Source organism: Myripristis murdjan, chromosome 3 (genome assembly GCF_902150065.1).
Source record: "Myripristis murdjan chromosome 3, fMyrMur1.1, whole genome shotgun sequence".
In the NCBI taxonomy this organism is placed as follows: domain Eukaryota; kingdom Metazoa; phylum Chordata; class Actinopteri; order Holocentriformes; family Holocentridae; genus Myripristis; species Myripristis murdjan.
The window spans coordinates 7,925,737-7,952,394 of record NC_043982.1 but is presented as its reverse complement, the minus strand read 5'-3'; the positions used below and the strand labels follow the sequence as shown (position 1 = coordinate 7,952,394).

Below are 26,658 nucleotides of genomic sequence, written 5' to 3'. Positions count from 1 at the left end.
AGGCCCGAGCTTTGTTTGTGCACAAGAATTATGTAGACAACACAATGGCAGGCTGCCATCCAGAGGGCCATCTAATGTCAAAAGTTGCCCTAAAAGGCTGATTAGTGTCAGGGTTGCTGACGTCAGTGCCCTTTAAAGACATGATGTTGCGAGGGAGACTGTCACAGTGTACAAGACAGAGATGGACAGCGCCGCCTTCCCCATGCTGATTCTGACTTTCCTGTCACTCGGCTGGACTTGTTATGCTGAGGACGAGACGGAGGCTCTGTCCTGCCCAGAGTACCAGGAGGGCTTCGATGACTCCTGCTTTGAGTTTGTAGGTCTGCAGCGCTCCTTCCTCAGTGCCCAGGGGTGGTGTGAGCGGGGAGGAGGACACCTAGCCTTCATCCTGAACGATGAGACACAGCAGTTCCTTCAGAAGCACCTGGAGCCGGGGAGGGACTGGTGGCTCGGGCTGGCACCCGCTGCCCCAAACCTCACACTGGACTCTGCCGCCACCGAGGGTAAGGCTGCATCCGGACCAAGGAGTCACCATTTTACAACTTCCAGACACTTTAAACAGATTCTTTGTGACTTGATGTGCATCTGATGGGCATGGCATGGGTACAGGCACCAAGAGGAATAAGTTAATGTGCTGCAAGTGCTATTAAATAGATTTAGGTTTAAAAATGAACTGCAGCAAGCCCTTTCAATTTGTGTTGTGTGGTTTGTAGCATGTGTTCAAGACCAAAATTTAAAACTCGGTGTGATCTATGATTATTGTATTAAAAAAATACAAACGTGATTGATACCTTTCTGGAATTTAGAGATTACTGTCTCAGCAGCAGCTTTCTCATTAGGCAGCTTCGATGTCCCTCGCAGAGATTTGTAATGTGTTTGTTTACTGACTATTGTTAGAAGGCAGGCCCATTTGGGTATCTCAGTCCTGCAGCAGGCATGATGAGAGATATTTATCACTCGGGCCTTTCAATAGGCTTGCTGTCAAGACAGCTGATTTACAAATGCACCTTTATTTCCCTTTGCAAAGAGTTAGAATTAATGACTCATTCACTTGGGTTTCTGCTTTTTCTTCTTTTTCTTCTTCTTCAGTCCTTCAGTTGCACCCGAAGCATTCGCTGACCCTCAGGAGAAAATCTCAAAGAGTGACCGCTGTAGTGATAGCATGTTCTTTATCACATTGTTTCCATATGAGAGCAGAAAACAGAAGTGTCATTAATGGCTCAACATTGAGGGAATTATTATTGTTATCACTGTGTACTGTCTGTTCTCAGGTTCTCTCTCCTGGCTGGATGGCTCAGATGTCAGCTATAATAACTGGGTGAACAGCCCAGATGCACAAGCAGCCTGCGGACATGTGCTGAGACACTCAGGCTTCCAGTGGGAGGCCACAGGAAACTGTAGCCAGGAGATGAACTTCATATGCCAGTTTGGTATGCATTTCTAAATCACTCCAAAATTATACTTTTTTTTGTGTTTGCTGATTTTATCTTTTGTTTGTCTTCTTTTTCACAAAATGTTGTGCATCTGCTTCTGCTTCAGATTCTGGGAAATCCATTGCTTGTGACGGCCAAAATGCGACTCTGCAGTGTGGCTCTGGTCAAGTGATCGAGATAGAGGACAGCTTCTATGGCCGTAAGACAGTTCACTACTGCCGATCCGCACTTACACCCTCACCTACATCATCTGCACTCCAGGAGGAGTGTACCTGGATAGATGTTGTAGATTCAGTAACAGGTACAGTATCAAAAGCTCTCTTCATCAATGTAACTGTTAAATATAAAATTAATACTTTTTAGATTATGGAAATATAATTGTGGGCATTGTGAAAAAAAAAATACAAAAAGTACTTTATAGATCTAGTTACTCCTCTAATGAGTCATTTACATCAGTTGCAACCTGGCAAATGGGTGTGGGCTTATTTAAATAGATATGTTATTATACATCTGTTCGTTTATTTTGAGTTTTAATTACATAGGAACATATGTTTGGTTAGTAAAAGAAGCCACTCTGACAAAAAGCCAGCTATTTAGCAGCTATCTAAATAATGAGCTTTGTGTCAAACACAAAAAAACATGACTGTCCCATGACTGTGGACACAAGGATTACACTGAGAGAAAAGACATGAGCTAAATCCATTCGTAGGAACTGAATAGTTGGATTGTGGCTAAATTAACCCTCACATTCATGTCACTCCAGGATTAGTTATGGTGGAGGGGCTCTTTGGCTTACCAAGCAATTAGTTGGTATTTCCCTTTGGCTAATGTTTTTTTTTTTTGGTTTTTTTTTTAACTTGTATTGTTAAATGAGATATTGGTAATACCTCTCATTAGTGGATTAGTGAGATCATTTCAATTGATTGGGACGACAATGAAGCCACAGGTGCTGGGAGAATGGCAGAAATGTGAAAATAAAGGTTTACACTCCTGCATACCATCTGTACTATCACTTTTTATTCATGCAATGTTTTGGCACATTGACCCTCCATCAATCAATCAATCAACAGTGAAGTCCACATGAAACAATCTTGTATATGTACCATATGGATCATGCATGATGAGGCTAATAAGGTCATACTTTTAAAGCAGCCTAAAAGACAAACCTGAGGGAAAAAGAGGAAAAAGGAAGAAAAAAAGAAAAAAGGAAGTGCCCATATATATATATATATATATATATATATATATATAAGCAAAAAAACAACAACATTTGATAGAATAATATCAAGTAGAAAAATCTGAAAAATATGAGTAATATTTTATAGAAAAGTTACAAAACTGATCACATGAAGTAAGTACATAAATCAATAAGTTACATAAAGAAATCAGTAGGTTCAGTACAATCAGTACATACAGAATCAATGCTGTAAAATACCTTGGCAATATAAAGTAAGAGATACAAAAAATATCATAAACTACTGGACACATTGACCTCAGAGTGTATATATAAAGAAATAAAATGGGAGCATGAAAGAAGATCTACAAATGATTAGCTCTAAATTGCAGTGCCACGTTTAGGGATAGGAAGGTGGACATGAACTATAATTTTACATTAAGGAATAATTTCTCATTAAGACCCATCATTAAGGGTCTTAATGATGAATTAAGCAGTAAGTGCAGGTTGCCATCTCTGTGGGGAAGAACAGCCTTGTCGATAACTATTAAAGGAAAAGTGGTCTCGTCTATCCTGGCTTGTACTATCAAATGCTTTTGCTGCAAAGCTTTCTGATACCCAAGGAAGGTCAAAGCACTGAAACGTTTCATAAATAAAATTTTGGGTTTTTGGTGGTGTGCAGGAGTGTAACCTTCATTTATTAATTAATTGTGATGGAAATGAAGACATAAAGGACGTTATTATGTTTGAAAAGAACGTGTTTAACAAGGTCATAGCAACCAATAGGCTTGAAAAGAGAAATGTACCTTTTGATCAAACCCGTGCAAAACATCAGCATGTTATTTGTGGGTCGCTCCAGGCAACTGCCACGGACTTCAAGCGTGCCAGGCTGCGGCGGATGTGAGCTCCTTTGGTGAACCCTGTCCTGGGCTGGGGAGTTACCTGTCTGTGGAGTACCACTGCAAAGACGGTCAGATGCACACTTTGCTGTGCTTCCTCCCTCCATCCTCTTCCTCTACCATGCAGCTCTTTTTACTGTCTCAGAAACAGGGCATCATCATTAGCTCGAGCAGGATGTAAAATACAGCTTATCAGTGTAATAATGGCTTGTTAATATGCATACACAGCTCAGGTACACACCCAGGGTCATTAGGTTTTCAATCCAGGGTGCATCATTTTAGCGACGCACTCATCCACAAAAACATATCCTTCCAGAGAAGACCTGAACTGAATGTTAGAGCAAGAAATGGTCATTTTCACATGAATTTCTCTTTCTCTCAGGACTCCACTTGTTGATGAATAAGCTGGCTGCCGTTTTTGACAATGTCACCATCGCGGTCAAGTGGCTCCTTCATCCCTTTCAGGGAAACCTCACCTGCACGCTGAACGCTGGAGATGGCCACATCATTGATTCATACAGTCCAGAAGAGTGAGCAGCACTCCCCAAAACATTTAACCAGGGTCTACTATTTATCAGAGATTATTTATAAGTGATATCAATGGTTTTCAAAGCAGGGGGGAGCCTTGAGTTTCTACCACAGGGTCCTCAGCAAAATGAGGAATGGTTTAATAGCACTTTCATTTAATTCACTAGAATTTGTTTGATTGCATAAAATATATGAGGGATCATTTGAAACCTGCACAAATTCAAAAGGTGGAAAGAAACAAAAAAAAACATGGGGAAAAGGTGATAAGCAAAATAAAATAAAGTAAAGTAAAATAAAGGGAAATGGAATATTAGTTTTTTTTTTTTTTTTTTTTTTTTAAAGGCTGCATTTAGACACCTTTCACAAGCATTCAGTGCTAAATACAAACCAAAATATCTCCTTATGTATATCTCTGTGGGACACTACATCCTGAAGATTGACTGAAACTACCTATTGGAGAGTATTTAAAAGGGCACACTCATGCACAGATGCACAGAGGTTGGATGGGACCATATCTATCATATTTTCCATTACGTGATGACTGCTGTTTAAACCTGAACCTTACCTGTCTGCCAGGTTGGAGAGCAGTGTGATACACAAATTCAGCCGTCCAGGTATTTTCACGGTGGGAGTGGAGTGCACCACCAGTGAGTGGCATGTCACAGCTCAGAAAGCCATAACCATTCAGGAGCGCATTGGAGAGTTTGGTGTGGTCAAGTGCTACAGTAGGAACATGTCAACAGATGGCGCCAAATGCAAGGCCCTTTATGGCAGACCTTTTCAAATCCAGGTTGCGGTAGATGCAGGTGAGCAGACTAAAAATGTGGAGAAATAAACTTCTGTCATTTCTGAGCAATCTCTTGAATAATTTGGTTCCTTTTTTGCTGCCACATAGGTACAAATGTGAGCTACAGAATCCAAAGTGTACACCATTTGGTTGCAAATATCTCTGTGGAAAGAGGCCTCACCCCTCATAATATCACAGTGAGTGCCAAAGCGGTGCAGCAGCTTGGACCCGGCTGCCACAATCTGAGTCTGCATGCGTCTAACGGGGTCACAACCCCCGGAGTGTCCACAGAGTTGCAGCTGTGTCTGCTGGAGCCTGTCGAAGGCCTGCAGGCGTCAGTGATAGCAGAGGAAGACGAGTGTCCAGACTCTCCAGATCTCATCATCGGCGTGTCTCTGGAGCGGGGTGCACCTGTGCAGCTCTTCTTCTCTCTGTCTGGAGGCAACAACACGCTCTCCGAGACCAGAGACATGCTGAATGGCAGCTTACAAGCTTATACATTCTCCAGTCCAATTGAAGGTACAACCAATTCTTAGACCACACCATAGTAAACCAAAAATAATATCACTGATGGTAAACGTGACATGCATTGAATAAAATTAAATGCAAACTATTTTGGTAAAGGACCCTTAGCTGTGAAACTACGGGCCGTGAACATCTTCTCTGCCCTTGAAGTGGACATAGACCTCGAGAAAATACTGCACGCCTGCCAGAATTATTCTGGCTTTTCACCAGAGGACAGTGGAAACACAGTATGTGGGAAGTCATCATGATATTATATTACATGACATAATGTCATTTAGCATTTGTCCAAAGAGCTTGATGAATATGCTTAGCAGGAGACAGTAATGGAGTAATGTTTCCCCATACGTGAGGTTATTGTATAGACGGGACTTAATTGTACATATATTGGTATACACAGATATCTGTTTATTTCAGTTAAAACATTTCAGCATGACTGAGATCAAACTCCAACTGGTGTATACTGACTTTTTTTCAACTCCAGACAGACAATATGGGAGTTCCTGGCTCTTACGACCTGAAAATCACTGCTACTCCAGACACTTTGGTTGACTACACTCAGAGTGTCGCACTGGAGGAAACCGGCATGGGATCCTTACCCAGCAAAGGGATCTCATTTGAATGGAAATGTGGTAGGTAGCAAAACAATTCATTTGGACTGCATTGCATTAGTTGTGTTGTATCTTTGCTTTATAACTAACCAGTAGTTAAAGGCAGACTATGCAGTTTCAAAAGAGAGAGCACCTCATGTTGTGCTGATGTGGTGAATGTCACTCAGCTCTCAAAAGAATAGAACTAACCCTAAACCTAACTAATACCTCAGGAGGTCAGGACAACTCTTTCACCCCATCATAAGCCAAAATATATACGAATATATGGAGCATTTTGTTCCATTGTTTATGTTTTTGAGTGCATTTAATATCAAAATGTGAGGTTCAATACTGCTTTTTCTTTTTTTTTTTTCTTTTTTTAAAGGTTTGATTTCACCCGCTGAACAAAATTCACTTTATTTCTTGCTATTTTTCCTGCTTTGGGGGAATTTCTTTCTCATGATATGATTTAAAATGTATTGTGCTCATACTCTTACTGATTTTTTCTTTTAATTTTCTTGTAATTTTTTGTACTTTTTGAACAAATTTTTAATTCATCATTATTATTATTATTATTATTATTATTATTACTATATTCCAGGTCATTTATTGCTAATTTACTCATCACCTTTTTCACATATTTCTGCAAGAAATCAAGACATTTCAAAAATTAAATTCTAATCATATTTTTAAAAGGCTCCAGCATGCACACATCCACAAAATGCAATTTAAAAGGGTTTGACTGGAATAAAAGGCAATAATGGAGGCATCCTGCTGGTTCGGTTGTTGTAAGTGCACACCATCTAACGCTGAAGCACCCAGATGCAGCACTGGCCTTGTTTTCCACACATTATGGCTGGCACGCCAAGAGATTATGTGGAGGAGAAATAGTTCCCCTGCAGCACTCTGTCGAAGGATTAAAACAATAATATTGGAGTTATTTACAATTGTGGAGTATTATTCCAAGATTCGTACTGATGTATTTTATTTAGAATAATCAATGCTGATCCTGTAATCATGATTTGATGCATATCATTGTATCACATCATCATTACTATTGTTTCTCTATTTGATCATTTTCACTCTTTTTATTCATTACAGAGGGAAACTGCAAATGCAACGACACAACAAGGGACAAAACTCATGTTATTGACAAAGACTGCCTTCCTAACCTGCCTGAGGTTTCCAAATATACTTTAACAGCGAGGAGAGAAACTTGGTTTAGGAAATGGGCTGAGCTCTCTTCAGCCTCTCAGTGCATTGCCGTGACTCCAAAGGAATTCACAGACGTCACCATCAGGTAAAACGGTGCCTCTGAGACCAAAGCCATACATCCTGCATGTTGACAGCTGATGTAATCGCTTGAAAGGGGATGGATAACAACATCCTGCAATTCATAAGACACCTCCATTCAAGTTAGACACTAAGTTAGCCAAAGAGAAAGAATTAAATTTACCAGCTAAAGAAGTATGATTTCTGGATTAGATTATGGCTTTATGTATCATTTAAATTTGCATTCCTTTTTGCAGCTGTGATGATTGCACCTCTATAAATGTGAACAGCCATGTAAAGTTCAGACTGACCTGTGTGAAAACTTGCCCAGATGTAGTTTGGTACATTGAGGACCCCAAACCTTTGACGGTGAGTCTGAATCTTCACTTTAATGGACTTTAAACTCCAGGATACCAACCCTGGATCAATATCAAATAACTACAAAAAGTGTGTTAACTGGTGCTTTTTCTCTACAGGGCATCCTCAAAGACTGTTATACCAAAGCAGGGAGGAAGCCACTTATTGAGAGGCAGGATGGGAACACTGAATACACAGTGCATAGCCGGCATCTAACAGGCGCAAAGGATGCATCACTTAACATCAGCGTGATTGCTTATGGTGTGTTCTCTCACATATTAAACAATATCCCTATGATTATTAAACAGTTTAATCATTATTTGCACACATGGCCAAATGACTGTAGATCCTCATTTGAATTGCGGCAATGAATTCTCTTTAACTTTCAGCTCACGGTGCCACAAGCGTTAAAGACATGCTGTTGGGAACATGCAATAGAGCTTAATGGACCTTTTCCTCGGCAGATATTTTGTCATGAAATAGCAATAATGATAAAGGTGTTACAGATGTTTGGTCTAATAGAGCCACAGTTCTGGTGTTGTGCATGATGGCTCACTGGAAAGACTCGGCTATTCATGTCAAACTGGCTGCTGTGAAAAAGGTCTATTCCTGCATTCCTGCATGCATTGTGAAATGCATTAATCATGTTCATTAGAGCTCATGGAGGTCTCGTAAAAGATACATTTTGAATGAAAACAAAACCAAATGTGCTTACAAGAAAATCTTAATTGGGTTGAGTACCTGAACCTGAAAATTAATCCTGGCTGTTGTCCATTGATGGCAAATTATTCTTATTCTTATTCTTCTCTTGACTTTTTCCCCTTTAAAATGTTGTATCCCTATGGCTAAAGAAAAAAAAATGCATATATATTTTCTGCAGGCAAAAAGGAGCCAGGCTTTGCGAGGTACACTCTTCCGATACCAGTCGAATTGCCCACTGAAGCGGCTGCAGCCTCCCAGGTGACTCCTGGGCGGCCTGCTCCCCCCGGACCCCCTTCGTGCAGCATCTCTCCATCATCTGGAACAGTTCTAGACACTTTCAACATTTCCTGCAAACCAAGCTCCTTCTGCTCCAGCGGCTGCCTTTACTGCTTCAGAACAGATAGTGGTGAGCCTGTTGTGCATTTCATTTACAGTAGACAAAATCTGAAAAAATAACACAAGCAGGAGCGGGGCACAGGTGAAGGTTGAAGGTTGAGGTCAGGCTTCTTGGTGTTATAAGCAAATGACAGATTGATTTTTTTGTTTTTTTAATAGTAGCCGAGGAGAGTGAAGATTGTCCCATCTTCAACAAATTGAACTTAAAATGGTATTGAGGTCATTTAGGAGGTCACCTCATTTTTCGCTCATATTTCTGCGCATTGCACTTTTCAATTATTGGGCCGCTTGCTGTGTAATATCCCAGAAAAAAAAAACTCTCTCATACTCTGAGGCCCATTGCTTTAGTTCTTTCATTTTTCATTTCATTATTGTTGTTTGCCTCTAAACCTGGGAAACACAGGGATTTAAATGTACTCTACTGTTGCACATATTGCGAACCACTCTGGATAAGAGCATCTGCCAAAGGCCAGGAAATGCACATGTCAAATGAATCATTTGATTTGATTTTGTGCTCTAAAACGAGATTGGTGCTTCGGCTGCTGTTTTCCAACCCTTATGCAAAAAAGTGACAAGCGATAACAACTGTTTTATCTACCTGCCTCGCTTGTGTCCCAGGTAAACATCTGCGTTGCAGTAATGCACATGAGATAAAGTCCGTCTTCCTCCCTCTTGGAGATAAGAACAACAATTACAGTTTATCTGTTGTGGTGACTGTGAAAAACGACAAGAAGAAGACCACCACAACTATTGGCACTCAGGTTGGTTGTCTGCCAGCAATTATACGTCTTAGAAAAAGAATTTGCCCTAGAAATCAACAATAGTTGATATGAATTAAATATATGGATATGGACCTGTTAATACAGATAATAGCATCTTTTTTACATATGCACATACATGTACATATATATGCTCTTGTCGATATATGTATATATACATACCCATGTTCATGTTTATGCATGTGTTTATATTTACATAAACATTGCTGAAGTAGGTTTATTCACCCTCTGATATGATACATATTCGTCCACCTTCAGCTGTGTAGGCTATGTGTACATATCATTTTCCATCCATTGGTCAGGTTACCTAATGGGTTGGAGTGGGTTCCCTGTTTTTTTATTATTACTATTATTGGGAGGGAGTACAGGTTTAATTTAAAAGTAATTCTGTGAAATATTCCTTGTAATTCTTTGACTGATTATTCAACGAAATCAACATCAAGAAAACAGGATCTCAGGATCATTCAGACTGTCTTTTTGTTTATCCTCCCTAAGGTCAGGAAAAGCAACTCCAGTGCCTCAGTGGAGGCTCTCCAGTCGGCGGTGGAGGATACTGTGGCTCAGTTAGAGCAGCAGGGTCTGCTCTCTGCAGAAGCAGTGGGACAGATATTCACCTCTGTGTCTGATATGCTGAATATGGAGACTGATGAAGAGCAGAAGGATGCGAGGACAAAGGTAATGGAGGCCTGTCGGTGGTGGGGCTGAGAATGTAGAAGCTGTAATGATATTTAGGCAAACAGATTATTGTGACGTTTGTGTCAAAAGCCATATGGTGTTTGTGATGTTCTTTTTTTCTTTAGCTAAGAGAGCAGATGCTGACCACAATGAGCACAGTTCTGCTGGAGTCGCCCAGCAACACGACTCAGGAGGTGCAAGTGACGGCCAGAGCGGTGGCAGGACTCACCCAGCAATCAGATGAGCTCAGTGCCTCTGCTCAAGTACAGCAGACCCACATTAGATTAGCACAAATGCACACATACTAAAGGACATGGAGAGATTTCATTTAAAACTGTTTTAACTTCAAATAACCTCAAAAGTTATTCAAAGGGTATTTTGGTCTCTTCATGAATATTTGAGACATGTCCAGCTGATATGTTGAAGACTGGGAAAAAAGTATCAGTCATAATCTTGTTTGCTGCATCTGATCTCCAGGAAGAAGCTAGTATGTTGCTGGCCAACCTCAGTTCTTCCCTCAACTCCATCAGCGTTAACCAGGATGGTGAGGATGAGGAGGAAGTGGTGGAATCTGCTACACCAATCATTGAAGCAGCCAGTAATATCTTGAATGTTTCATCAAGTGTAAGGAAGCAATGCTCTCTGAAACTGTCATCACTATTATTCTGTTTTTCTTTAGTCCTCACCTCACTGAACAGCATGCCACGTGTTTCTTCCCTCAGAAAAAAGTGTCCGATCTTCTTCTGACTGGAATGAATGATGTTCAGAGTGCACTGCTGAATGGGAAAAAGCCCAACGGAGACCCTGCCATCATCAGCACTGGTCAGATCAGTGTGTATGTCAACAGGTGAGTGGTGTTTCAGACTGTGATGTTGCAGGCTGTGCACTGTAAACCGAGTCTCGCTAAAACCCTCTGTGTCTGTTTATTTTGCTTCTTCCTTCGGCAGAGTGTCTCCAGAAAATGTGCAGATGCAGACTATAAATGTTGAGAAGAACACCTCCTCCAGATTTTCCTTCCCTACGCTGCCTGCCAGTGTCCTGTCCCCAGAGGAGCCGGTGGATGTGAGAGTAAGTGTGTGCACATAGGAGGGAATGATATTGCAATGATATGGGGAAAAATAAAAAAAAAATCTTAAACACCTACAAGCAAAAAAAGATCTAAATACACTTATGTAACCTGAATATTGGTATGTACAGGCTGCTTTTGAGCGTTCCTAGTGCCCATACTGCACTTCTACTTTGTGTCAGTCATTTTCCATATTGTTATATCAGTTATTAATTACCTTGTGGTTAGTATCTTTTCGGCACAAGCCATCCTCAGTACCGCGGGTAATTGGCCAATTATTCTCGGTTGCGTCTAAAAGTCTAACCTATGTACGGGGCAGGCCCAGCCCAAGAACATAAATGTGTATCATTTCCTGATATCGGGGCTCTTTCCTGACCGAGATCCTGCGGGAGCTCTGTCACTCTGAGACCAGCGCTGCCTTGCTTTATATGTGACCATAATAAATATTGCATCAGAAAATTGAAGACTGACTCCGGTCTGTTCCTGGGCTTTCAACAAAAGAATCGGGAGCTAACACAAGCTTTCATCAAAATGTAAGCTGTGGCTGTGATATTGCAACACTTTGATGAACAAACAAATATTGTAGCACCATCCCTTGCACCAGTCTGTGTACTTTTGAATATTCCACAACACAGTGGTGAGTCGCATCAGTCCCTAAGGTTTTTCACATCTGACCAGCACAGTCTGATGTAGCACCTGTGACATATCTTGGCTTTTTTTTTTTTTTTTTTTTTTTTTTTTAATTGAAGGAGAACAGCTTGTGCTCAGAAAGCTCTTTGTCTTGGTGCCTAACTTGCTTCTTATCGCTTGTTACAGATGATGAGTTTTGAGAAGAATCCATATTCTTGGAGCGAGGAAAACATCACGAGCGCTGTGGGATCCGTTTCTCTAACCAGAATGAACGGCACAGTCATTCCTGTTGAAAACCTGCCTGATGAGATTGAGGTAATAATCACTGTCTGCAAGATTAATCCACAACTCTAAATAAAATAATAATAATAATAATAAAATAAAATACAATTTTGGGAGATTTGTGGTAATTCTATGCGCAATAATGCATTTTCTGGGGTTTTCAGATTCTCCTACCAAGACTTGACGTGGGTCAGGAGAACAACACTGTCCTGGACTTGGGCAATTTCAGCACATTAATAATTGATGTTCCCTCACCTGATGTAACACTGGTGCTGAAAATGGAGCCCTCAGAAGACATTCCTCTCAAGCTGTTGTTAGGATATAAGGATTATCCCACTGATGAGAATTACGTAGCCCAGACTCAGTTTCCTCTAGAGAATGCCAGAGAAGGTATTAAAACAGCCAAACTTGCTTATTAAGCATTCATATGGTTGAAAGTCACATTGAAACATGTGAATGTGTGTGAGTGTGTTAAAGAGAGAGTGAGAGAGAGAGAGAGAGAGAGAGAGAGAGAGAGAGGTTTGATACAGTCATTAATTCTGTCATTGTGATACAGAGGAGCAACACACCTGGGTGCTGGGTCCCAAAGATAGAACAGGAGACGTTGGTGTGCACTATCTTGTTGTGAAGCCCATTGTGGAAGCAGGGGTCAAAACTGTCAACGCTACAGTGTCTGTCACTTCCATCGCCGCCCAGTGCAAATACTGGAATGAAACTGAGTCTTCTTGGAGTGAAGATGGCTGCAGGGTGAGCAAAGTGCAGCATCAACACACGGCTGCATGTCTCTGAGATGAAGTGAGCTGTAAAGCGTAACCGGCTGCTTTTTTCCCTCCAGGTTGGCCCGCTCACCACACCACTGGTCACTCAGTGCCTCTGTAACCACTTGACTTTCTTTGGGAGCTCTCTGTTTGTCATGCCCAACCTGGTGGATGTGTCGCGCACCGCTGAACTTTTCGCCACTTTCACCAACAATCCCGTGGTGGTGTGTTTTGTGGGCGCCATCTTTGTCGCTTATCTCCTGGTGGTTGTGTGGGCACGCAGGAAAGACATCCAGGACTCGGCTAAGGTAAGCCTCAGTGAGTGTGAGAGTGTCACCACATGATGCACAGTGGGTTTTATATCTATGATAGACCCATATGAAACACTCACACATAAAGTGCATGCACTCAATGCCTACACTCACACAAAGGCTGCAGAATATTCACATGAAAATGTGAAACACTTGCATATTGCATAATGGATAAAGGAGATCAGTGGCGGCCTTGACACTGCTCTGCTGGTGCTTTTTCCCATTAGTTTTCATTCATTTTAGCTCCAGACTTCATTAGGAGAACTCCAGCATAAATCTTGCCAAGTGACATTGTGTGGTTTGCATGAGGAGGTGCAGGCAGAACAGCACAAGCCTGAACAGAGGTTGCTATCAGATTGTTAATTATGGGGGAACCAAGAAGGTTACATAAAAGCCTCATAACCTTGTCCTGTACCAGCGTCTAGCCACTTACAATATTTAAGGAGCAATCAGTTGTAAATTAAGGTAGATAAGAGGCTTTATTCTCACCCCTTTGTTTTTTCAAAATATTCTTTTTGCAGCAGAAATACTGTATGACAAAACAATTTGTTTCATTGTTTATCTATGCAGCCATATATACTGTGGATAATGTAGTATTTCCAGTGTGTTTCAATACAGTCTTTGTTGTTCTGTATCCCAGTGCTACTTTAAAAGTGACAAATGTGTGTAAACACGTGTGTAATTACATACATAGACATAATAGAGGTATTTCATCTACTCTATTTATGTGCCAATATCTATAGAGTCCTACACAGCCTCTCATAAATCTCTTTGATAAATTAAGTAGTATTGCATTACATACAGTTTCTTGAGTACATCATTGTAAATATTGCCCTTGAATGCCATGTACTTGATTTCACTCATAGGTCAAGATAACTGTGCTTGAAGATAATGACCCCTTGGCTGAGTATCGCTATATGTTGAATATTAGCACAGGGCATCGGCGTGGAGCGTCCACCTCCTCTCAGGTCAGTGGTTTCTGGTTCAGTGCAAGTTTTCTGCAAACTTAGAGAAACCCACAGAAACTATAGTGGTCTTATCTTAACACATACTAACTAGGCTGGACACTTCCAGCCTCCTTGTCTCACCTGCAGTCCTGATGTCTTGTTTTAGGTGACAGTAATTCTGATGGGTACAGAGGGAGAGAGTGAGCCACACCACCTGACAGACCCCGAGAAGCCTGTGTTTGAGAGGGGTGGGGTGGATATGTTCCTGCTCACCACACCCTTTTCCCTGGGAGAGCTGCAGAGCATCAGGATGTGGCACGACAACTCAGGAGTGCACCCCGCATGGTACAAGGAGAGCCGCGGGACACTTTGATGCACCACTAAAGATAACTAAATCTGAGTCAAAAGAATACTTAACCCCCAACATACATATATACAGTACAGGCCAAAAGTTTGGACACACCTTCTCATTCAATGCGTTTTCTTTATTTTCATGACTATTTACGAGAGAATGAGAGAATGCCAAGAGTGTGCAAAGCAGTAATCAGAGCAAAGGGTGGCTATTTTGAAGAAACTAGAATATAAAACATGTTTTCAGTTATTTCACCTTTTTTTGTTAAGTACATAACTCCACATGTGTTCATTCATAGTTTTGATTCCTTCAGTGAGAATCTACAATGTAAATAGTCACGAAAATAAAGAAAACGCATTGAATGAGAAGGTGTGTCCAAACTTTTGGCCTGTACTGTACATATATATTTTGTATCATTTACACGCCCCTCAGTTGTCTTGAATATCCGACAAAACAGGTTTTAATCACATGCCTCAAGGAGAATGATGGTTCTACAAACTGCAGCCACGTCTGGTAGCATGGAGTTGAATGACAAACAGAAGCAAAAAGCATATGAATCACATTTCACCTGTTACACTGACTGAGACTATAATTAAGAATTTGGAGGGGATGTTTTCACACTCTTTTTGCTGCTGATTGTTGAAGTTGCTGATAAATTTTATTACAACAGAATACGTAGTTTTGGGTAAAGTATTGCTTTAAGGTTGGGATTTTTCATTATTACTGCAAGAATGGAAAAAATTAACTCAAGTTTTCATGTAGGTATATCAACAAAGTCATGGTGCAGGATCTGGAGACTGGACAGAAATGGCACTTTCTGTGTAACTCCTGGCTAGCCATAGATATGGGAGAATGCACTCTTGACAAGGTTTTCCCAGTTGCCACAGAGATGGATTTGAAAAGATTCAGGTAAGAGAGCAGCCTTGGGTCTCATAAAGAGAAATCACTAAGAAATTTGACTCAGTTCTGTGTTTTTCTCATTTGCTTATTTCATGGAATTCCTACTTTTTTTACTCCCTTTACCTCTCTTTGTGTACTTTCTAGTAATCTGTTCTTCATGAAGACAGCAAAGGATTTCCGTGATGGCCACATCTGGTTCTCTGTCATTAGTCGACCTCCCTGCAGCACTTTCACCCGTGTGCAGCGAGTGTCCTGCTGCTTCTCTCTGCTGCTGTGCACCATGCTGACCAGCATCATGTTTTGGGGCATCCCTACGGACCCCTCTGAGCAGACCATGGACCTGGGTATGTGACAGCAAACAAATCATTTCAAGTCCCCTTCCATTTAAAAATGTGTTTTTCTTTTGTTTATGTCCGCTAAAACGACTTTGACTATACTAACTTGTATCTTTGCAAAGTTTGTCACTAGAGAGATGTTTTCACACTCCTCTACCGAAGGTGGACGTGTCCGTGCACGCCCCTAAAATCTGAGATTCAGACGTACTTAGGCGAGCTAGATTTGGCACGTCACAAATCCCACAGCCAGTCCCATCAACTAACAGGATGTTGCTTTGCATATCGGTAGCACCAACTCTACCAGTCATGGGGCTCATGCTGGGCTGCTGTTCACGTTTTGTTTTCAGGAAACAACACCAACTCAGAATGGCTGCTTTCAGGGCCGGCGCTAGCCATTTGGGTGCCCTAAGCACAAATGCTTTGTGGTGCCCCCCCCACGCCGCCGCCGCCGCCGCCAGAAATGAACAATAATTCAGTATTTGTCATTGCGTTTCTCTTTATTTTACAAAATAACTTTTCAACATTTATGTTTCAAAAACTGTTGGAAAAAATAAGAGATAAATAATAATAATATTTTTTTTATAACACACTGACTAAACACTAACTAAATATGGCACCAAACACTTGAATAAATAAATAAAATAAAATAATTTAAAATAAAAAATAAATGACACCACTATTAAATAAAGATCTGTCAAAACTGTAAAAACAGTACTAAGTATCCTTGAATAAGGAACTGGTTGGTGATTGACGTCTGCTTGTGGATGGTTGATGTCTGCTTGTAGATGGTTGATCATCTGGATCTTCCACTTGGCTTTGTGTTCCTCCTTGCACATATCGAAGCATTGAGCCTGTAATCACAAATACAAGACAAAATACTCAGGGATTCTACAGTGAAATACAGTTTTGAACCATGGTACAAAAATATTTCAAAATTAATTATAGTATTATGTAGGCCTATATTTAAAACACTGGTACATGAAAAATTTATTATTTTACCTTTATAGACAAGGATTAATGGGGCACAATATAAAAATTCTGTACATAGTTTGAAAACTATGAATATGAAGAGGGGAAATCTACACAACTTTAATATTGATTTTTTCAAATTACAGTTTCACCAGCAGATGTCGCTCTTGGCCTATGAACCTCACGAAAATGTTGTGTGAGCTGCCGGCCAGTCGGTCACCGTAATGACTGGTGTATCCGCACTCCATCGGAAAGCTCCAGCTCTCTGCTTTTGGAAACCGTCGTAATTTTTTCGATAGCACAATTGGTTCAGGATTTACGGTAGTGCCAAGCTCACATTACAAACTGGGAATCTTCTGTGATTGGACGGTCGAAGTGTCAGTAGTCCTACATGCTACCGTAATGGCACTCTATATAGGCGCAAAGCTCCGGTTTCAGATGTTTTTTTTTTTAAGTTTCTGAATATCTTAAACAGTCACGGAGACACCGTTATGTAACGTCGGCATGCCGAATCCTGTCGGCGCAGACATCGCCGGTGTAAGAGGGCTGATAATCAATCACCTGTCTAATTTGGCATATCACATCAAAGTTCAGGTTACCAAGACCCGTTTTCCATTCATCAACTCATTATTTTTGTTTTTCACTACACAATCACATACTCGTTGGTTCATAGAACATAACAAACGCCAAATACAGACATCTCAACTCCAGATACATATCCATATACACAACTAAAAATAACTAGCTAGCCCAGCATCAATTATTTGAAACGTAACACTTACATCTGAACATGGCTAGTGGGAGCTAACGTTACAAAGGTTGTTGATGGTAGTATTATCTGGCACGAGCATAGACATGCATACTAGGGCTAAAAGTAACAAAATTAACATTTGTTATTGTCTTACCTGCAAGTGACGCGCGAGCATCATCTCATTGTTTCTTTCTTTTCCTCTTTTCCGCCCCCGACTCTTGTTGCCTTTTCGATGACATGTCCAAAAATAAAGGTCTGCCAAACTTGCGATTGAAGCGTAATGGAGCAAACCACTAGGGGATGGGGGAGGGGGGCACCAAAGGTGGACTGGGGAGAGGGCCGCACAGGAGATTCATGTTTTTCTCGAGCAAATAAGCCTATGTTATTTTTGTATTGCTTGTATCTATTAACATGTTTTACACACTTTACACAATTTTAAATATATCATTATTATGATTACTATTATTATGATGATTTTTCACGAGCTTGTTTTTTTTTTTTTTTGGTGCCCCCCCAGGCACTTGGTGCCCTACGCGCAGTGCGTGATAAGCGTGTGCGGGGCGCCGTGTCTGGCTGCTTTACATGAAAAATATTCATGTAACTAAGGGAGTCACTGAAAACATTTTTTTCATGGATAGATTATCAAATACAGCACAGTTTTCATGACTTCACAGCATGGGACTTTGGTGGTCTGTGAACAGAGCTCTGGTGCAGGGACTATTTGCATATTTATAGATAAAAGCATTTTTAATTAAGGCAAGACTTAAAGTTACATTTAAGGCAGTAAGGGATGTTTTTTCATGGAAAAACTATGTAATATTGATGAACACAGATTACTTTTAGTGGCTTTTTAGGGGCTTGACAATTGACTGGAGGGGAACTTTAAAGAGGAGACCTGCTCAGTTTACTTGAAACTCAATACCAGTACAGTAAGACTTGATCCTCCCTCTGATGTCATGAAGAAGTCAAATCTGGAAAATTTCCTTTAGTGTTTAGTACTCTATGTAGATCTCAAAATAAATACTCCATACATTTTCAAGTAGCATTCCAGAGACACTGCAGCAATGACTCAGCACAACATGGCTTTCAATTGCATTAATAATGGAATATGATTTGTAAACAGTGGTGTTGAGTTTTAACTCCTAATAGGGCAAGAATACACAGGACCCAAATGTTAAATTCATTGTAAATTACCTCCACCTCACCACCACCATTACCACCTTGTTTGCTTTACATTGCAGGTCATATCGAGTTCACCTGGCAACAGGTTATGATAGGAATTCAAAGCTCAGTCATCATGTTTCCGATTAACCTCCTCATTGTGAGCATCTTCAGAAACACTCGTCCTCGAGAGAAGGCCAGCAAACCGGACACTTCTAAGCAGGGGAAGACTGGTCGAGTGTCTCCCTCACAGACTTCTTCCCCACAAAAGGAGCTCAAGGACATCACACCAGACACTGTGATCAAAGTACTCTATCTTGTATTTCGTCCAAGTCACAACTACCCTTATCACTTAGAACCACTCCATTCTGTGTGTCTGAAGCACTTCACGAGATGGCGTGTCTTTATCTTTCTATTAGGACATAAAGAGAATTGCCCAGTCACTCTCAAAGGCCATGAAAAGTCCTCTGCCCCATCTGGAGCTCAGGCCTGGTCAGCAGGCTGATATCAACACTCTGCTTTCTCTGGTGGAGGACATCATCAGACAGCAGAACCAAACAGGCGGAGAGTTTTACACTGACGCATCCAAGAGGGAACGTTCAATGATCCTCACTTTAGGTGCAGTCAGTCTACAAGGTAAATTCCTTGATTCCTTCACTGATATCCTGTGGTTGCAAAATATAACATGCTTCATGCTTCTGTGGGTGACTAGGGTTTATTTTACTTGGTGTTTCTCAACCTTCTTTGGCTTTTGACGAATTATAATGAAATGATGCCTACTTGCAACCCATTTCACAGGCATTCATGATGCAGAGTGGTGATCAGTTCAACAAAAGCCTGATATTCCCTGTTCAGGTCATTTAATTCTACTAAATAGTAGGACTAGAGGCTGAAAACTTTATTATTTTATGAGGAAAAAAGAAAAAAATACAAAAAAGTAATGGAAATAGACATGATAATAAATTTGTAAAGCAAAAGTGTTTTTATTTTCCTATCATGTAAATCACCTTCTAAACCCCCCAAATAATCTCACAACTCCCTGAGGGACCCCCGACACCCAGATTGAGAACCACTGATTCAATTTTCTGATGTTTTCTTTGATGACGCATTGATAAAATGGATTTGATCTGTTGATGGAAGAATATTGCTTTTCCTGCTGGACAGAAAACAGCGTGTGGGGGAGTCCTGAAAAGACGATGGATGGGGTTCAGAAGAGGAACAACAACAGCCAGTATCTGTACAGACAGCTACGTCACGTGGAGAAGGAGTTGGGTTTGCTGGGACCTTCTCGCTTCCCCAACCCGGACAGCTACAACCGAGCGATGCAGCAAGTCCAGGGAATGAAGGGCCTCCTGGAGCACCACCTGTCTTCGTCCAGCCTGGGAGGAGACCAGCTGGCTCACAGCCCCAGTCCCACAGAGAGCATCAATGGGGACGGTAACAAAAAGTGCTGTCAGGGCGGGCTACCCTGGTGGTTTATTTTTGTGGGCTGGACGCTGGTGATTGCAACGAGCGGCGTTTCTGGATACTTCACCATGATGTATGGGCTGACCTACGGGAAAGACCGCTCTATAAGCTGGCTTATCTCCATGGTTGTCTCCTTTTTTGAGAGTCTCTTTATTACCCAACCTCTGAAGGTAAGGAAGATCAGGAAATACCTCTCACAGTGGGCGTCTTGCTGTGTCATTACGGTAAGTCTGGTGTTAAAACCTGCAAATTTCCTGTTGCAGGTTCTTGGTTTTGCTGCATTCTTTGCCCTCATTTTGAAGAAAGTCGATCAGGAGGAGTACGGAGAGCCTCAGATAGATGATACGTTCAGAAACCCAGGTAGCATTACCACATTTTTCAGTTTCCAGTCTCACTTCCATTGTTGTGTGTGTAACAACCCAACTCAAATGTATAAAATTCTGCTCACAGATGATCCCGATACAGTGCGGGCAGCCAGAAGGGACAGCACATGCAGTTTTTATCAGCCACCGCCGCCCACTGACATAGAGAGGATGAGGAACAACATAATTAAAGAGCAGAAGGTCTTTGCTCTCATTAGGGAGATTCTTGGTAAGACAAACTACTTGGACGTACAGCGAGATGGGAGGCGGTGTAACAGATTGTAAGATATTTGCTTGCGATGCAGCCTATGCAGGATTTATGTGGATGCTGCTGCTGGTGGCATATGGTCAGAGGGATCCCAATGCTTTCTTCCTGACACAACACATAAGGCAGAGCTTCAGCAGAGGCATCGCTGACAGTATGAGTATTACAGACGTGTTCAACTGGGCAAACACCACGCTGCTGAGCAATCTTTTCGGAGAGTACCCAGGTAAGTTATGTTGTGTTGCTGTCCACTACTATTAGCCGATGTTTAACATTTGCACATCTTGATCTACAAATAGAAAAAAAAATGGGAAAATAAACCCTGGTAGTTTAGGTTTGGACATTCTGGAAATAGTCACAAGAACCCCATCCATTTACCACCAGACGCTTAATGGCCATTGTTTCTCATTCAGCTCTTACATGCTCGTCTGTAGGAGACCCTCTCTCTGCCCTGCCTCTAAGGTCTGGTAGTCTCCATGGTTCCCTGACATGAGACACGTATAATAAAGGCTTTCTCTGAGAAATGTTCTTTCAGCGACAGAACCATCATTTGATTCCTTGGACATATGCTTTATTTTTGTACTAACAAAGATTGTTGCAAGTAAGAAGAAAGGAGCTGTCTGCTATTCTCACTGATAGACTTCTCCTCTTACTTACCTGTCCATAAAGTAACAAACAGAAGGAGTGCTTAGAGACAGGATCATTCGCGTTTTAGATTTATCTTCTCTTTAAATGTATATCTTTCTATTACCTGGATATCTACAACAGGTTTCATCACAGATGGGAACTCCAAGCTGGTGGGAAATGCCCGTCTTCGCCAGGTGAGGGTGCAGAAGAACTCCTGCCGCGTTGCCCCGACCATGCAAGAGTTTGTGCCTGACTGTCATTCTCCCTACTCATGGGAGGTGGAGGACATGGGCTCATATAGCCCAGGTTGGGGCCTCCCTCTGGATGATAATTCTTCACAGAGCCCCCACAGCCCTTGGAAGTACCAGTCCCAGGCTAAACTTAAGGCCTACCCCATCTGGGGCAGTGTGATGCTGTACAGAGGAGGGGGTTTTGTGGTGGACCTGGGACCAGATTTACAAAACTCCAGCAGGTGAGGGCTTTTAATCGCCATGGAGACTGTTGAAATAAACAGACAGCATCATGTGTAAATCCATTCCAACACATTTCACATTCTTTCTTTGGAGAATTACTCGCTTACTGACTTGCAGACTCAGTAATTGTTTATTTGAGCTATCTAAATTAGCTTCTCTTCATTGTACTTGACTGCTATAAACAACAACATTGTGCCTGTATTCCTGACACCATGTCTCCACAGTCTGTGTCTCCCTTTCAGTAATGTTGATTCAGGGTTTGTCTTTTCATTCCATTGAGAGAGATTTGGCACACTTGGTTTTAAAGATTTTTATTTATTGAAAATACATGACGTTTATCTATGTTTTGCACAGAACTCTTCAGTACCTATTTGACAACACCTGGTTTGATGCGTATACCCAAGCAATCTTTGTTGAGTTCACGGTATACAATGCCAACGTCAACCTCTTCTGCATTGTCACACTCATGCTAGAAACCACAGCCATAGGTGAGTAAGTCTGTGTTCAACCATGAGAGCTGCACAGAAACTGCAACCATAAACACACCTTGTGGTCTACAGTATTCTTATTTTTCCAGGGGCTTTCCAGTTCCTTAGTGAGCTTCAAAGTGTGCGTCTTTATCAGTCTCCTGGCGGCCTTCACATATTTGTCATGGCATCTGAAGCCATCTATTTCCTCTTCATCATCTATTACATGTTTGTTCAGGTATACATTTCTTATACCTTCAGTTTACCGCTATAATAATGGTCACAGTAAATAAGCGGCCCCAGATACTCCATCTCACACAGACTCCTCTCATCTGACAGGGAAAGCTGATGAAACAGCAGAGATGGGCTTATTTCAAAAGTAAGTGGAACCTTCTAGAGCTGGCTATCATCATTCTCAGCTGGAGCGCACTGTCCGTCTTCATTAAGAGGACTTATCTGGGGAATCGGGACATGGCCTACTACCAGAACAACAAAGACCAGTGAGTGAGAACAGTGCCTTTGTGATTCTGTCCTAATGAACACTAATGCTCATTGACATATCACAGGCAGTATTGGCGAGCTCAGAGGACTTTGGCTGATTGAGAATATGTCAAATGTTTGTCTATTTGAAATAATACCAACCACAGTTTATACCTCCTGTGTAGAACTTAATTAATTATTACCAGAACAAGGAAACCATTGGCACAAAAATAAGACACTATTTCTTTTCATTGGTGGATTATACAGTACATATGAAATGACAAGAGCATCTGCTTAGGGGATTAAATGCTTAATTTTTGCCCCCTGGAAAGTAAAATAGAATTTTTAAATTAACAATATGTGAATCTAAGGCTATCTAAGTGGGTCCTTTGACTTTAGAAATAGGCACATCTTTAGCCACCTATAGTTATTTTTAGCCTGAAGATCTCAACCTAGTAAATTGCAGTGCTGCTGCTTTCATCTTATGCGTCTGTCTTTCCATGCTTAGCGAAGGAAATATCAGCAGAGTTTTGGACTTCTGCAATTAGCAAAACAGACATATTATAATTTGGTTATGAAAGCAAACATTGTAAACAGCTTTTATCTATAACTAGTAGTTACTGAATGCAGCTGTTTTGCGAAGACACATTAGACCATGTGGAAGTTGTCTAAATATTGTTCTGATTAGGCTTATCTGACAAATGAATAGGCTAAACTGCTAAATCGCTTTTTAATGCGCCTCACATAATTGTCCCTAACGCCATCAACCTCCAAGAGAAAAGCCTAATTTTAACTGACTGCACCATCTGCCTTTAGACATGGATGTTTAAACTGGGAATATGTTTGAACTAAGTTTGACCTCTGATAACTGGAAAACATGATTCGGCTAACTATTGTATCCTCAGTCTTCATTCTGTATTCTGCATATCATCTGGATGCAAAAGGCTTGGCATCCAAAAAAAAAGATTTTATGCTGTCAGCATGTGGACATTCTGCTCGTCTATAATTATCAATAGCCTGTTCGTGATGTGAATAAAAGATTGTCGGTGGAGTCCTTGAAATGTGGTTGAATTGTTTAAAGACCCTACGAGTGATTTTTTGGATGTTTGGCTCATTTACTACAATTTCACCACATTTTACATTGCAAGAAAACATTTTGCAAATCATGTGGGAGTACTGCAGATTTCACAGCATATAATCAAAATTCCTCCGTTTTCAAGTATGATTTTTTTTTGGGGCATTTCTGCTTTATTAGACAGTCACAGTGGAAAAGAGACAGGAAAGACAGGGCAGAGAGACAGGATGACATGCAGCAAAAGGTCTGGGCTGGATTCAAAACCAGGCTGCTGTGGCCTAGCTTTACTTTTGCATCGTATCGGCTCTACATGATGAGCCACTGAGGCCAAGACTTCAAATTTGAAGTCTTGGTTGAAACACCCACCTTATAATGTTCTGCGTATGCGGCTAACAAAGTAGTCGCCATTCATAAACCACAGAACTCATGAAAACACAACAGTGCTGCTGCTTTTAAGAAAAATAATTATTACGGTGATGGAATACCGGCGTGAAGAAAGTTTGAAGTCTCTGAAAGTTCATTTTCATATCATAGTGGAATGAATGGAAACCACTGGCTGGATAAAAGGGAGGAAAAATAATGTTGGAGTTCTAATATACGACTGCTTGCTTTTGGAAGAGATTAGCAGAGATGTTAAATATGTACATTTTGTAGAAAACATGCAGAATCATTGGCATGGTTCCTTAAGGTAAGAGTCTCTTGTTAAACAATACAGTATTTTTTCCTGACATCCAGGTATGCCAGTTTCCATGAGACGGCCAAGGCTGATGCAGTGCTGGGTTATCTGATTGCCTTCTTGGTGTTGCTGGCGACGGTCAAACTGTGGCACCTGCTGAGACTGAACCCGAAGCTGCACATGATCACAGCCACGCTGCAGCGGGCCTGGACTGATATCTCAGGCTTCCTGATCGTCATGACCATCATGTTCCTGGCCTACTCCATTGCTGTAAGAGGCTTCCCAAAGTCACAAGTGGAATCCCACTCCTACTGAATCGTTGCTGTTTGTTACAAAATGTGGATATTCACATAGATTCACTGTATTTTTTCAGTCTAATCTGATGTATGGCTGGAAGCTGTACTCATATCGGACTTTGCTGGATGCTGCTCAGACCATGGTCAGCTTGCAGTTGGGCATTTTTAACTATGAAGAGGTTGGTGACACGATTACATGGCACGGCAACAAATTCTGACTGCTGAGTGTTAGTTATTTACTGAACCCTTTCCTCCAATCTCGCAGGTTCTGAATTATAATCCAGTGTTTGGTGCATTTCTTATTGGCTCCTGCATTGTGTTCATGACCTTTGTGGTGCTGAACCTCTTCATCTCCGTTATCCTGGTGGCATTCAGCCAAGAGCAGATACATCACAAGGTATTTCATCCACACTGGGTCTGAAAAGTCAGTGGTGCTGAGTTTGATATCTACTTTAATCAGGAGAGACAAAGTGAATGAAGTAAAGATAATTGTTTATTATAACAGATGAATGGTAATTAAGTCTTGATCTAGAAAGTCTTTGGTGCTTAGACAAGGATATGTTTTGATCAAGGAGCATTAGCAGCAGCAGCATAATCAGTTCCCCCCTGCGGAGCTCAGACACCGGTGGTGATGGTGGCTGATGATAACTTCTGATGAAACATGAATGTGCATAAACAAGGCAATGACGTGGAGGAGGAGGAGGAGGAGGAGGAGCAGACATAACAGCAGCCTGATCACAGCCGAAAGCACAGAGAGAAGCATATCTAAAAAAAAAAAAAACAGTTGCAAGATGATAGGTTAACACCGGAGGTGTGTCGCTATGCTAGTGGACAGACATGAACAGCTGGTATGAACAGTTGATCTGGTTCAGTTGATAACCACAGACGATAATATGAAGAAATTATGAATCAGCATGTGAGCAAGAGGTGGCGAGATTATCAAAAATGGGAATTACAGAGTGCGTGCTTGTGGTTAAATGTTTAGTCTCTGAACCTGCAAGCCATGGGCAAGTTCACACCTCTACCAAGTCTTGTAGTAAGTGAGTTATATGTATATTTTCTCTCTGCTGTTCTGCAGCCATCAGAAGAAGAGGAGATTGTGGACCTGATGCTGATGAAACTCTGCAGTTTGTTTGGGCTCAAATGTAAGAAACCTGGCAGCAGCGGTCTAACTGAGGACACGGCGGTTTCGTCTGCTACGAATAAAGGACTCTCAATGATTTCTTCTGGGAGTATTCATGAGAACTGATATTTCCCAGCACACTTAAATAGAACAGAGACACACTGTAAGGCCTTTGCTTCACTTTTTTTTTTTTTTTTTTTGCTTCTAATGCCTCGCTTAATTTATTCATACCTTGAGGTTATTGTTTTGTGATCCTGTACTGGCCTTTATGTAAGTCTTAATTTGCATTTTTCTCTACTCCAATACAATACTGTCACTGTATGAGAACCTGGAACATTTTATTGAGCAAATAAATTGATCTTTGCTGTGGCTGAGCATTCTGTTTTTTGTTTGTTTTTGTTGTTTTTTTTTTTTTCAGTAGCAAAGCAATTCACTGAGCCTGCAGCTGGAATACACTATGTACATCAAAGTCACTCTGACAGCTGAAACCACAGATGAGGAGCAGTTGTGATTTTGCTGCAGTGAGCTCCAAAGGTGTTACAGCTGCACATTTGTTTGTGTTTCTGCTCTGCACTATGAGGGATGCATGATTATGCAGTTGAGGTGCACAATGAAAAATTTGAAAATGTTTCTTTTCTTACACTCCTGCTATTTCTTTACTGTGGCCACTCAGAAATATCCACCTCCCTCCATATTATCTTCAGCTGTCCCAAAAAAAGCTCTGACCCTTGACCTCTCTATCACCAGCACCACAGTGACTCCCAGTCTGAC

At 41.2% G+C, this 26,658-nt stretch overlaps 1 protein-coding gene across 1 annotated transcript; it reads left to right on the top strand.

Moving 5' to 3' along the window:
- The first annotated feature begins 181 nt into the window (after positions 1-181).
- Positions 182-26,256, top strand: pkd1l2a (polycystic kidney disease 1 like 2a). Its single transcript, XM_030048562.1, is given in 41 exon segments — positions 182-503; positions 1,272-1,430; positions 1,540-1,734; positions 3,467-3,577; positions 3,889-4,036; positions 4,611-4,840; positions 4,930-5,340; positions 5,446-5,573; positions 5,828-5,975; positions 7,035-7,233; positions 7,463-7,574; positions 7,682-7,823; positions 8,443-8,670; positions 9,279-9,421; positions 9,935-10,114; positions 10,240-10,377; positions 10,592-10,738; positions 10,837-10,961; positions 11,062-11,182; positions 11,997-12,125; positions 12,257-12,482; positions 12,649-12,848; positions 12,883-13,158; positions 14,028-14,129; positions 14,275-14,453; positions 15,223-15,369; positions 15,505-15,704; positions 18,657-18,883; positions 18,996-19,212; positions 19,741-20,213; positions 20,307-20,403; positions 20,494-20,634; positions 20,711-20,896; positions 21,439-21,769; positions 22,125-22,258; positions 22,348-22,475; positions 22,577-22,737; positions 24,528-24,738; positions 24,842-24,943; positions 25,030-25,161; positions 25,843-26,256. Coding segments are annotated over 41 exon segments (7,557 nt in total). The 3' UTR covers positions 26,014-26,256.
- The last annotated feature ends 402 nt before the right edge of the window (positions 26,257-26,658 follow it).